Source organism: Miniopterus schreibersii (genome assembly GCF_964146895.1).
Source record: "Miniopterus schreibersii genome assembly, chromosome: 6".
Lineage (NCBI taxonomy): Eukaryota > Metazoa > Chordata > Mammalia > Chiroptera > Miniopteridae > Miniopterus > Miniopterus schreibersii.
Genome location: NC_138107.1, coordinates 3,192,868 through 3,205,602, shown reverse-complemented (window position 1 = coordinate 3,205,602; position 12,735 = coordinate 3,192,868). Strand labels below are relative to the sequence as shown.

Below are 12,735 nucleotides of genomic sequence, written 5' to 3'. Positions count from 1 at the left end.
AAAGGGGGAACACGTGGGTGCCGACGGCCCGGCCGGCCGTCCCTGCGAGCCAGGGTAGCCCGGAGCGCCGCCCACCGTCCCGGCCGCCAGGCCGGTCCAGCTTCGGCCGGCGCCGGCTCCGCCCGACCCCCTTCCTCCAGTACGTACCTGCGGCCCGAACCCGCGTCCAGCCGGACGCCGAGGGGCTCCTTCCGGCTCCCACTCTCCCCGACCACCCGCGATCGTGGCAAGTCCCCCACTGTCACCGCCACTCCGACCCGCGCTCTTGAGGCCCGACCAGCCCCAGCCCGGGGCCTCCGGCGCCTGCGGTAGAGGAGCCCCACGAGGGTCCCCTCTGCCGAGATGGGAGCCCAGTCCCTCAGTCTCCGTCTCCTCCTCCTCAGGCCTTTCCACCTGGTTCCGACCCTGCCGAACCATGTCCATCCTCTACGTCTCCCCTCACCCCGATGCCTTCCCGAGCCTCCGAGCCCTCATCGCTGCGCGCTACGGGGAGGCCGGGGCCGGGCCGGGCTGGGGGGGCGCGCACCCCCGCATCTGTGTGCAGCCGCCTCCCGCCAGCCGGACGCCCTTCCCGCCACCCCGCCTGCCCGCCCTGGAGCAGGGGCCTGGCGGGCTCTGGGTGTGGGGGGCCACTGCCGTGGCCCAGCTGCTGTGGCCAGCAGGCCTGGGGGGCCCCGGGGGCAGCCGGGCGGCCGTCCTCGTCCAACAGTGGGTCAGTTACGCCGACACGGAGCTGATACCCGCTGCCTGTGGGGCTACGCTGCCCGCCTTGGGACTCCGCAGCTCCGTCCAGGACCCCCAGGTGAGCGGGGAGAAGGTGGGGAGGGCGAGGTTTAGGAGACGGTGGCAAGAATTGGAGTGGATACCGAGACAGGAAGATAGTGCCTCGGATGTGGAAGAAGATTGATCAGATCCCAGATTGCCACCCGGGAACCTCTGAGCCTTGGTCTTCCCTTTGTCTATGGAAACTTTAGTTTTCATGTTGAGAAGATTAAAAGAAGTGTGCAGAGCACATAGTCTAGTCCCAGGCACTGAGTAAAAGTTTGATGAGCCTGAAACTGATGATAGAAGTTACTGTGAATTGTAGGGAAAGACTGGGTGAAGGAGAGATGAGAGGCAGGCACGGCCAGGAGAGAGAACGATGCTGGGGGGCGAGAGAGGAGAAGTGAAATGTGGGGAGGTAACTGAAAGGAAAGATAACCACACCAGGCTGGAACTAAGCCCTTCCAGAGTGGGGATGTGCCTTCTGGTCCTTATCACACAGGTATAATTGAGCACATGGTAGACACTTAGTATTTCTGAATGAATGAGTGAATGAATGAATGAATATGTGACTTAGACCCTGGCTGGATCCCTCACATCCTGATTACACTATCTAAAATAGAGGTCCCTCTCTTTGGAATTCCCTGTCTTCCACAGCCTGATTTAATTTTCTTACTAGCACTTAAGGATAAAAATAGGGTATATATTATATATTTGCTCATTTATTGTCTTCCCAATTAGAATGTAAACTCCACCAGGTAAGGGGGCCCCATCTGTTCAAATTCTCCCCCCATTCCTTAGAGAAGTACCTGGCACGTAGTAGGTGCTTAATAAATATTGTTGACGCAATTATTGTGTTGTCTCACGTAATCTTTAACTTCCTGTACTTAATATATTGCAACAGGCACATAGTAAGTGTTCAGGAGGAATTTATCGAAGGAAGGAAAGAAGCAGCAGGGCTTTTTTTTATTTTGACCATTTCAAAGAAAATGAAACTGGCCTCAGAGATAATGATTTTTGGGAGTGGAAGGACGCCAAGCCCGGTCTCATACCCCTTCCCCTTCCTGCTAGGCTGCACTGGGGGCCCTGGGAAGGGCCCTGAGCCCCTTGGAAGAGTGGCTTCGGCTGCACACCTACCTGGCCGGGGAGGCTCCCACTCTGGCTGACCTGGCTGCTGTTACAGCCTTGCTGCTGCCCTTCCGATATGTGAGTCACTAGGGACTGGGGAAGAGTGGAGGAAGTTCCTCTCAGACCTCACTAAAAGGTGACTAAGAAGAGTTGATTTCTTTCCCCCTTCCCAGGTCCTGGACCCCTCTGCCCGCCGGATCTGGGGTAATGTCACTCACTGGTTCATCACCTGTGTCCAGCAGCCAGAATTCCGGGCTGTGCTGGGAGAGGTGGTTCTGTACTCAGGGGCCAGGCCTCTCTCCCAACAGTCAGGTGAGGAAGGGTGGAGGTAGGAGAGGAGGGGTTCCTTGGGGTCTTCCACACAGCTCACTTTCTTTTTTCTCTTAGAATGGCACAATCCCTGGGGAAGAGGCCTGCGGGAGGGTGAAGTGGGAGGTCAGCATGAGGAAGCCCTTGGGCAGCTGAAATAGCCCACCTGAGACACAGCAGCACCTTCACAGAGGGTCCCCGGTGGTCTAAGTCTGCATGTCTGTGCCTCTCACCAGACCCTGAGGTCACTGCACCTCCAAAGACACCTGCTCAACTCAAGAAAGAGGCAAAGAAACGGGAGAAGCTAGAGAAATTCCAACAAAAGCAGAAGATCCAACAGCAGCAACCACCCCCCAGGGAGGTGAGAGGCTGGAGCTGGACAGGATGTTGGTGCTAGGTTGGGGTGGTGGTGCTGATATCTATGTCTATATTTTTCTCTCCCAAGCCAAAGAAACCAAAACCAGAGAAGAGGGAGAAGCGGGATCCTGGAGTCATTACCTATGACCTCCCGACACCTCCTGGGGAAAAGAAAGGTACTAGGACTGGGAAGGGGCCCCTGCACTTCACCTCTACCCTCCTCAGCTGCTGCTGCTTCTGTGTTTTTTTAAATATTTTTATTAACTTCAGAGAGAGGAAGGGAGAGAGATAGAAACATCAATGATGATAGAATCATTGATCAGCTGCCTCCTGCATGCCCCCTGCTGGGGATGAAGCCTGAAACTTGGGCAGGTGCTCTGACTGGGAATGGAACCTCGATCTCCTGGATCATAGGTTGATACTCAACCACTGAGCCACGCCGGCTGGGCTACTGCTTCTGTTTTGCCCCCTTCCTGCTTTGTCCTTGCTCCACCCCCACTTTACTTTGTGAAGATTTGCAGAGGCCCAGGCCCTTCTCTGCTGGACCGTCGTCCTCTTCCCGGCTGCCCCCAGCTCCAGCACTGATCCCTGCCTTCCTGTCCCCCAGATATCAGTGGCACCATGCCTGACTCCTACAGCCCTCAGTACGTGGAGGCGGCCTGGTACCCTTGGTGGGAGCAGCAGGGTTTCTTCAAGCCAGAGTATGGAGTGAGTGGGCACTGCCACCAGGCCTGGAGGGGGAGGGGGCTGGGAGAGGTGACAAGATGCCTTAGCATGTGCCCATCCTTTCTTCCCCATAGCGTTCCAGCGTGTCAGCACCAAATCCACGGGGTATCTTCATGATGTGCATCCCACCCCCAAACGTGACAGGCTCCCTGCACCTGGGCCATGCACTCACCAACGCCATCCAGGACTCCCTGACCCGATGGTGAGCTCCTGTGCTCTGCCAGCTGGTTCCCTCTGCTTCCTTCTCTTCCCTGACTTGGCCTCCTGCCCCTCTCCTTCCATATTGGCCCTCAACCCTGCCCCCTGGTGGTGGTACACTCTCCGTCATTCCCCTCTGATCCCTTAGGTCCTCCCCTAGTCAATAACCAACACACCTTCTCTCCCCTCTTGCTACTAGAAATAACATTATTTTGAATTAAACAAGAAATATGTGAAATATTGTAAGAAATTTAAAGCTTCAGGTCTCCTTGACCACCCCCTTCCAGACCTACTCCTTCCCAAGACTTAGCCTGTTATCACTCTGATGTGGATCTTTCTAGATCTTTCCTGTATCTTACTTACATGTACATGTACCCATGGAAATTTATAGTTTTCCTTTTGGGTGGGTTTTTCTTTTTTGTCATGCTATTCTAAACTTTCTTCTTACACTTAATAGTTTGTCTTAGAGATCTTTCCTTATTCTTATATACAGACTGACTTCCTTCTCTTCCGTTGCCCTGTAGCATTCCATAGTGTGACTGTGCCATAATGGAGTCACTTTTTTAAAAAAAATTAATGGTTGTTTCTAATTTTTCTATGTTGAAAATCTTACTGGAATGCACATTCCAGCACAAGCTTTCTCAAGCACCTGTGGGACACCTCTCTGGCGTAGCTACCAGGAAGGGAAACTGCTAGGTCAGGGGGCATGCCTGTATTAGGTGCAAATGGAAGCTGCCAATTTGCCCTACAAAACAGCTTGACCCATGTGTACTGTCATGAATTTCCTGTGACGATACTCACTTCCCCATGTCTTTGCCAACTCTGGACATTAGCTTTATTTTGCTAATCTGATGGCCAGAAAGTGGCACCTATGTACTTTCTGATTGCAGTGAGCTGTGCCTTGTCCTGAGTCTGGGCCAGTCTGGCTTCTCTGTATGTGAACTCTATACATACCTATCGCTTGCCCATCTTTCTGTTGATTCTTTGTTGTTGTTGTTTTCTTTTTTAATTGGTTTGTTGGGTGATTCTTTACATATTCTGGGTATTGTTTTTTTGTTTGTTATATATTATAAATGTTTTCTGCTGTTCTAGCACTTGCTCCCTCCCCCACCATCAACCTGCCTCACTGTTAATAGTTTAATTAGTTAACAGATACAAAGTCTAATATTCTAGGTGACAAATTCCTTTAAAAAGTACTTTAAGACCTGGCCAGTGTGGCTCAGTTGATTGAGCTACGTCCATGCACCGAAAGGTCACCGGTTCAATTCCTGGTCAGGGCACATGACCCCCAGGAGGGGCATGCAGGAGGCAGCCTATCGATGGTTCTCTCTCCCTCTCCCCGACTCTCTAAAATCAATAAAAACATTTAAAAAAACAACAACAAAACATTTTTAATTTTAATTTTTAAAATTTCAGTCTTCACCCAAGGATATTTTTCCATTGCTTTTCAGAGAGAGTGGAAGGAGGAGAGAGAAGGGGAGGGGGAGAGAGAGAGAGAGAAACATCAATGTGAGAGACGCGTCAACTGGTTGCCTCCCACATGTGCTCTGACTGGGCCGGGTATCGAACCTGCAATCCAGGTACGTGCCCTTGACTGGGCATCGAGCCTGAGACCCTGCAGTGTGTGGGCCAGTGCTCTAACCACTAAGAAACACCAGCCAGGGCTGACTAGAATTTATTTTTGTGAATGCTGGGAAGTAGGGTGATACTTTTTTCCAACTAAGTAGCTGTCCCAAACAAAGTTTTTCAATTGTCTCTCCTTTTCAGACTGATAGTAAATGCCACCCAGACAGATACTAAATTGGCTTGGATCTGTTTCCAGTCACTGTTTTGTTCCCTTTCATCGGTACCGTTGTTCCTATGTTGTAACTAATTGCTTGAATAATCATCACTTTCTCCTGCAAGAGGCAGGGTGTTTACTCTGAGATAGCATTCAACGGCCTTGTAGGAACTACTCAAGGGGTAGGAATGCGGAGCGGGGTGCTATTCAGCAAAATTAACAGTGTCTGTATAAATTGAGCTGGGAAAATAAACTCGGGGCTGGCAGCTGGCAACAGGCATGAGCTGCAGCCCTCCCGATCCCATCTTTTTTGTGTCTGTCTTTTCTTCATCCTCACCCCTTCCTCAGGACCGTTCGACTCTGCCGGCGGGCTCCGGCAGCTTTGGCTGTCCTTGTGCATCTCCTCCCCCAGACTGTAACCTGTAACTTAGAATCAGGGTCCCTCTCACCGCCCTTTCTTTCCTAGTCCATTGACTCCTTACCCAGAATCCCTTCTTCCTCAGGTGCCAGGCTTTACCAGCCCATTCACCTCATCCTCCTTGCTCCTCCCACAGGCACCGCATGCGTGGGGAGACCACCCTGTGGAACCCCGGCTGTGACCACGCAGGCATTGCCACCCAGGTGGTGGTGGAGAAGAAGCTCTGGCGAGAGCAGGGGCTGACCCGACACCAGCTGGGCCGCGAGGCCTTTCTACGGGAGGTCTGGAAGTGGAAGGAGGAGTGAGTGTGTAGCAGCCCTGCCTCCCTGTCCCCTGTCCACATAAGACCTGTCACCTGCAACTCAGGCTGCAGGGTCACATCCTCTCACAGAGGCTGAGGGTCAGTGGCTTCAGGTCCCAGGTCAATTTCAGAGGATGAGTGATTCCCACACTGCCCCGTCAGCCATCCGATGTCTCCCTGCAGCCCAGGCCTGAGTGCTGATCCACCTGTCTGTCCCTTCCAGGAAAGGGGACCGGATTTACCACCAGCTGCGGAAGCTCGGCAGCTCCTTGGATTGGGATCGAGCCTGTTTCACCATGGACCCTGTGAGTAGGAGGGGTGTCAGGGCTGGGCCAGGCTGGGGAGGCTCCCCAGTGTGGGACATCCATAGAGAGCACCTCCAGGGGTTGAGCCCACACAGGAAATCACTGAAGGCTCAACTGCAAACGTCATTTCTTGTCCCATTTCTTCACCCTTTGTGTGCCCTCTCACCCACTCTGGGAACTCATTCCTCCAGGTGGCACATGGTGGGTCCTCACCCTCCCATGGAGCCTGAATTCCCAGGATCCTCTGCACTGGCATCTGTCACCAGTGGCTTCCCTGCCATCTCCAGTGTCACCAGGCTTGTTGCCTGTCCTTGTGTTCCCAAAGTCCCCTCCATAGTCTTCTCTCCTCTCAGAAAAAGGACTTCTCCCTTGCAGCCCTCAAAGGGGTCTGGGTGCTAGGCAGTAGGACTCCGGACAGGCCAGTCTCACTGGACCCTGCTGCCCTGGAAAGTCTGCCTGGGCCTGCAGGCCCACCCTGACTCCCCTGCTCCACCCTAGAAACTGTCAGCAGCTGTGACAGAGGCCTTTGTCCGGCTCCATGAGGAAGGAGTCATCTACCGCAGTACTCGCCTTGTCAACTGGTCCTGCACCCTCAACTCTGCCATCTCTGATATCGAGGTGTGCCCCTGCCCCAGGCTCTCCCCAGCTCCTCCCAGCCCCACTCCCCGGGCCACTTTTCCTAACATCCGTTAAACAGGTGGACAAGAAAGAGCTGAAGGGTCGCACCCTGCTCTCCGTGCCTGGCTACAAGGAAAAGGTGGAGTTTGGGGTCCTCATCTCCTTTGCTTACAAGATCCAAGGCTCAGGTAGGAACCGGGGGGCACCAGGATCCTGGGCTGGGTGGGGTTGGGGCAGGAAGGGGCCAGTGCTGTTGATCACAAGGTCACCTATCACCCCAGAGAGCGATGAGGAGGTGGTGGTGGCAACAACTCGGATTGAGACAATGCTGGGAGACGTGGCCGTCGCTGTGCACCCCAAGGATCCCAGATACCAGGTGTGGCAAGGGTGCTGCCGCAGTTGGGGGAGGAATGCTGGCTGAAAGGGGCTCCAGCTGAGGAGAGAAAATAGGATCAAAAAGTCATCCCGCAGCCCTGCGTAGGAGGGAGTTGGGCCCAGCCCTTCGTGCATTTTTGAAGTGTCCCTCTGTTCCCAGCACCTGAAGGGGAAGAGTGTGATCCACCCGCTCCTGTCTCGCAGTCTCCCCATAGTCTTTGATGATTTTGTGGACATGGAGTTTGGCACAGGTGAGCCAGGGACTGTCCTGTGGGGAGAGGAAGCAGCCCACAGGGCACATCTCACCATCCGACTTCCCTCTCAAGGGAAAGAAAATAAGCTGCAGCTAAACAGGCAGGACTTTGGGCTGGTTCTCAGGGGGCTGTTGTAGGGAAGTGGGGCAGGTGGTCTGGGAGCCACATCCTTCAGCAAAACGGGGTGCATGTGGGAAGGGACTCATCGAGTTCCTCATGGCCCTCGCACCCCCATGTACACCCAGGTGCGGTGAAGATCACCCCTGCACATGACCAGAACGACTATGAGGTGGGGCAGAGGCACGGGTTGGAGGCCATCAGCATCATGGACTCCCGAGGGGCCCTGGTCAACGTGCCCCCGCCTTTCCTGGTGAGACTGCCTGGATGTGGGGGCCGGGTCTGGAGACTGCGGGCACCTAGGCACAGCCATGATAAGGCCTGTCTCCCACCCAGGGCCTGCCCAGGTTTGAGGCCAGGAAGGCAGTGCTGGCGGCGTTGAAGGAGCGGGGACTGTTTCGTGGCATCGAGGACAACCCCATGGTGGTGCCGCTTTGCAAGTGAGGGTGGGGGCCAGAGAAAGGGGGGTGGCTTCTCAGAGTGCTCGCCACCCAACCTGCCCACCCATGTGTACCTGCAGCCGGTCCAAGGACGTGGTGGAGCCTCTTCTGCGGCCACAGTGGTATATACGCTGTGGGGAAATGGCCCAGGCTGCCAGTGCTGCCGTGACTCGGGGTGACCTCCGCATCCTGCCTGAGGCCCATCAGCGGACATGGCACGCCTGGATGGACAACATCCGGTGCGTCTGGCTCGATGTGGGGAGGGTGACAGGGTGAGGGGCTGAGCTGGGCACAGGCCAGGGCACCTCCTTCCCCCTGACCCCTCCTTTCCCAACATTTGCAGGGACTGGTGCATCTCCCGGCAGCTGTGGTGGGGCCATCGCATCCCAGCCTACTTTGTCACTGTCCATGACCCAGCCATTCCCCCCGGGGAGGTGAGGACCAGGCCAGGATGGAATATTGCACATCTGCTGGAGCTGTGGTTTATTGGGTCCTTGGTAGGGGGCAGGGTTGGGGCAAGGCAGGGATGCCCCCCTGGGTGTTGACTGCATCTGTGGCAGGACCCTGATGGGCGGTACTGGGTGAGTGGGCGCAGCGAGGCCGAGGCCCGTGAGAAGGCAGCCAAGGAGTTTGGAGTGTCCCCTGACAAGATCAGCCTCCAGCAAGGCAAGGCAGGGCCTTGGGGGCAGGGGAGGGCTCAGAGCTGGCCTCTGATCCGCATCTCTGCCCCCTGACCTCTGGACCTTTTCTTCCCTCAGATGAGGACGTGTTGGACACCTGGTTCTCCTCTGGCCTCTTCCCCTTTTCCATCCTGGGCTGGCCCAACCAGGTACATCCCTGAGGCCGACCCAGGGGAGCTGGGGGTCTTGGAGGTGGGTGTTCGGCCCCATGTCATGCACTGCTCTGCCCCCAGTCGGAAGACCTGAGTGTGTTCTACCCGGGGACGCTGCTGGAGACAGGCCACGACATCCTCTTCTTCTGGGTGGCCAGGATGGTCATGCTGGGCCTGAAGCTCACTGGCAGGCTGCCCTTCAGAGAGGTGCGAAGCCTACCAAGACCCCCTCAGTCCCCTCTCCCACCCTCCTGTGCCACAGTTCAGGCCCGTGGACAGTGCTGGGTGGGCTTCTGGGGATTGAAAGCCGGCCTGGGTTCTGCTTGGTGATTCTGTGCCTGGGCTTCCCAGAGGAGGGCGGGCCCCTGAGCCCATGAAGGTGTGAATGGGCTGGCGAGACACTGAGGCCAGATTCAGGGCTGGGGTGGGCAGTGGGTCTGGTGGAGAGGCGCTGCCCCACAGTTCCGTCCCGCCTCAGGTCTACCTCCATGCCATCGTGCGCGATGCCCATGGCCGGAAGATGAGCAAGTCTCTGGGCAACGTCATCGACCCCCTGGATGTCATCCACGGGGTCTCCCTGCAGGTGGGCTGGGTCCTGGGCCAGCCAGGGAGGACCGCGGGCCGCGGCCACAGCCCCCTGACCCCTCCCGCCTCACCCTCAGGGCCTCCACGACCAGTTACTGAACAGCAACCTGGACCCCAGCGAGGTGGAGAGGGCTAAAGAAGGGCAGGTACCTAAGGCGGGCGGCGGGGCCGGGAGTGGGCAGAGGGACGGCGGGGCTGCCTCAGGGTGCCAGTTTCAACTCCTCTTGCAGAAGGCAGACTTCCCGGCGGGGATCCCCGAGTGTGGCACTGATGCCCTCCGGTTTGGACTGTGCGCCTACACGTCCCAGGGTAGGGCCCCAAACTCTCAGCCAGTCCTTCCTCCTCCCCTGAGGACACCGCTCTCCTCCTCGGCCCTGGGTGAGGGTTGGGAGGGAGGTGCTGAGGACACACTCACTGCATCCAGGTCGAGACATCAACCTGGATGTGAACAGGATCCTGGGATACCGCCACTTCTGCAACAAGCTCTGGAATGCCACCAAGTTTGCCCTGCGTGGCCTTGGCAAGGGTTTTGTGCCCTCAACCACCTCCGAGGTGAGGGCCTGGTAGGTGCAAGGCAACCATCACCCACACAGGCTGTGCACCCACCACTCCAGCATCAAGTGTGCCCAGGAGCCTCCGGGGGGGGGGGGGGGGCGGGGAGGGCAAAGGGTTATAGGGAAAGCCAAGGGCATTGGGTCCTCCCCCAGATACTGGCATATGATGGCTTCAGACCCCTCAGGCTCCTGGAATACATATTTGCCTGTGGTTCCTGCCTCCTTGGGGTTCTGGCTCTGCCCCTAGGTATCACCCCCCTCCAACTATGGTGGGCCCTGGCTGATCTGCCCCTCTCCCCAGCCTGGAGGCCACGAGAGCCTGGTGGACCGCTGGATCCGCAGCCGGCTGACTGAGGCTGTGAGGCTCAGCAACCAAGGTTTCCAGGCCTATGACTTCCCGGCCGTCACCACTGCCCAGTACAGCTTCTGGCTCTATGAGCTCTGTGACGTCTACCTGGTGAGGAGGAGCTGAGTGGGCCGGGGCAGCGGATCCCTGGGCCTCCCTTTTCCAGCGGTTGGCCGTGAGACCTTTTCCAGCCCTGAGCCCTGTGCTTCCCTGTCCCCTAGGAGTGCCTGAAGCCTGTGCTGAGTGGGGTGGACCAGGTGGCCGCTGAGTGCGCCCGCCAGACCCTCTACACCTGCCTGGACATCGGCCTGAGGCTGCTCTCACCATTCATGCCCTTCGTGACCGAGGAGCTGTTCCAGAGGCTGCCCCGGCGGACACCAAAAGCACCACCTAGCCTCTGTGTCACCCCCTTCCCAGAGCCCTCAGAGGTATGGGGTTTGGTCTGGACGGGGGTCTGGCCTGTGCGTGGCCCTCCTCACAACCTCCTCCGCCCCACAGTGCTCATGGAAGGACCCGGAGGCGGAAGCTGCCTTCGAGCTGGCCCTGAGCATCACCCGAGCCGTGCGCTCCCTACGTGCAGACTACAACCTCATCCGGATCCGTCCCGACTGTGAGCCTCGGGGCCCCATGTCCACCCTGCCCCACAGTCCCCCGACCTACTCTCTAGTATGGCTACCTCACCTTCCTCCCTCCCCTGGCAGGTTTCCTGGAAGTGACTGACGAGGCCACAGGCGCCCTGGCATCGGCAGTGTCGGGCTACGTGCAGGCGCTGGCCAGTGCGGGTGTGGTGGCTGTCCTGGCACTGGGAGCTCCTGTGCCCCAGGGCTGTGCTGTAGCCCTGGCCTCTGACCGCTGCTCCGTCCACCTGCAGCTGCAGGGGCTGGTGGACCCAGCCCGGGAGCTGGGCAAGCTGCAGGCCAAGCGTGGTGAGGCACAGCGGCAGGCACAGCGTCTGCGGGAGCGCCGTGCCGCCATGGGCTACCCGGTCAAGGTGCCCCTCAAAGTCCAGGAGGCAGACGAAGCCAAGGTGTGTTACGTGGGTGGGCATTTCCTTCCCCCGTCCTCACGTCTGAGACCTGGTCCTGTGGCTGCACTCTGCTCAGCCCCAGGCAGTCCATGGGGGAACTCAGAGCCCGGGCCCCTTGAGCAGGTGGGGAACAGCTGGGTGGGCACATAGCAAGGTGAAGACAGAGGCATACCCAGAACCAGGTACCCTCCCTCCCAGCCACACTCCTCCTCCTCGTGGCCCACCCGGCACCTGGAACATGGCATCCCACATGCCTGGGCCTGGGCACATAGAGATGGAGCCCTCTAGGCGGGAGTGCCAGGTAAATCGAGAGGTCGCAGGGAGAAGCAGCTGTTCATGGCCCTGCTCATGGACTCTCCCAGCAGCCCTTTCCGGGCAGCAGGACCACTCTGGCCATTTTACAAATGAAGGCTAATTGCCTGCCCCGCAGGTGGGGGCTAGTGCTGGGACCGTAGGTGGGGCACATGAGCTCTGAGGCTCCCTTGTCCTTGGGCGCTGACCACTCTGAGAAAAGGCAAGACCCAAAAGGGCAGTGGGAGAGAAGAGGAGTGCTGGTGGGGAGGCTGCTGAGCATTTGAGGGACTGGTCCAGCCAAGCACACAGTCTCCTGACTACTCCCTGCCCATGGCCCTCACCTGCCTTTCTAACTCTGACCCTCTGCTTTCATGGGTGTTTGAGGGTCTTCTCTCTTGGGCCTGGGTCCTCCCTACCCACGACCCCTTGTTCCACCCCCCAGCTCCAGCAGACAGAAGCAGAACTCAGGAAGATGGACGAGGCCATTGCCCTGTTTCAGAAGATGCTGTGACACAACTCCAGCCTCATAACCCTAGTGGTCCACCGGGAGGAGGCAGCCCTCATAACCCCAGTGGCTCCCCCCAGGGCAGGGCAGTAATAAATATTTTGCCACAAACCATCTGTTGTCTGTGTGTGTGCTGGGGCCGGGAAAGGGATGCTGAGGGGCTGGGTTCCCAAATCCTCAGGGGCTGCAGGCTGGGCCAGGCACCAGGGCCTGGCGGGCAGAGATGCATCTGTCTGGGTCTGCCCCTGGCACTGAGCCAGGCCTGAGTCACGCTGCGCTGCCAGCTCCCTCCCAGCTCTGTCACCTCCGCACTGCAACCAAGGAAGGCCCACCCTGGTGCCCGCTGCTGCTGTGGCTTTGGGCCGGTATGAGTTTGGGCCCAGGGGCCGCAGCCTGCCCCACCCTGCTGGGCCACCATCCTCCCCCAAGTCCCACTTAGGTTAATTATAACTCTGACCTAAGTGCCTTGTGATACCACACCCGGCAGCCCTGCCTGAAGACCCA

At 57.7% G+C, this 12,735-nt stretch overlaps 1 protein-coding gene across 2 annotated transcripts; it reads left to right on the top strand.

Annotated features, from left to right (window-relative positions):
• Position 1: 1 nt before the first annotated feature.
• On the top strand, positions 2-12,345 carry VARS1 (valyl-tRNA synthetase 1). 2 transcript variants are annotated; one of them, XM_081140021.1, is made up of 30 exons: positions 2-139; positions 384-802; positions 1,834-1,968; positions 2,064-2,202; positions 2,436-2,560; positions 2,645-2,732; positions 3,164-3,264; positions 3,357-3,484; positions 5,815-5,979; positions 6,203-6,284; positions 6,783-6,902; positions 6,982-7,090; positions 7,184-7,278; positions 7,438-7,528; positions 7,777-7,901; positions 7,985-8,088; positions 8,169-8,327; positions 8,432-8,522; positions 8,649-8,754; positions 8,847-8,917; positions 9,002-9,127; positions 9,399-9,503; positions 9,583-9,651; positions 9,736-9,814; positions 9,930-10,057; positions 10,361-10,516; positions 10,627-10,833; positions 10,904-11,015; positions 11,107-11,432; positions 12,169-12,345. In XM_081140021.1, the coding sequence occupies exons 2-30, from the start codon at positions 416-418 to the stop codon at positions 12,235-12,237; spliced, it is 3,798 nt and encodes a 1,265-aa protein (XP_080996147.1). In that variant the 5' UTR covers positions 2-139; positions 384-415; the 3' UTR covers positions 12,238-12,345. The 2 variants fall into 2 exon arrangements, with proteins under 2 accessions (XP_080996147.1, XP_080996148.1); XM_081140022.1 differs by having other exon boundaries at positions 48-226.
• Positions 12,346-12,735: the final 390 nt, after the last annotated feature.

Bases quoted from the DNA above. Each gene is read 5' to 3' on its own strand.
- VARS1 (XM_081140021.1), top strand. From the start codon at position 416: ATGTCCATCCTCTACGTCTCCCCTCACCCCGATGCCTTCCCGAGCCTC. The intron at 2,561-2,644 runs GTGAGAGGCTGG...TTCTCTCCCAAG, and splicing joins AGCAACCACCCCCCAGGGAG to CCAAAGAAACCAAAACCAGA. The intron at 10,834-10,903 runs GTATGGGGTTTG...TCCGCCCCACAG, and splicing joins CCTTCCCAGAGCCCTCAGAG to TGCTCATGGAAGGACCCGGA.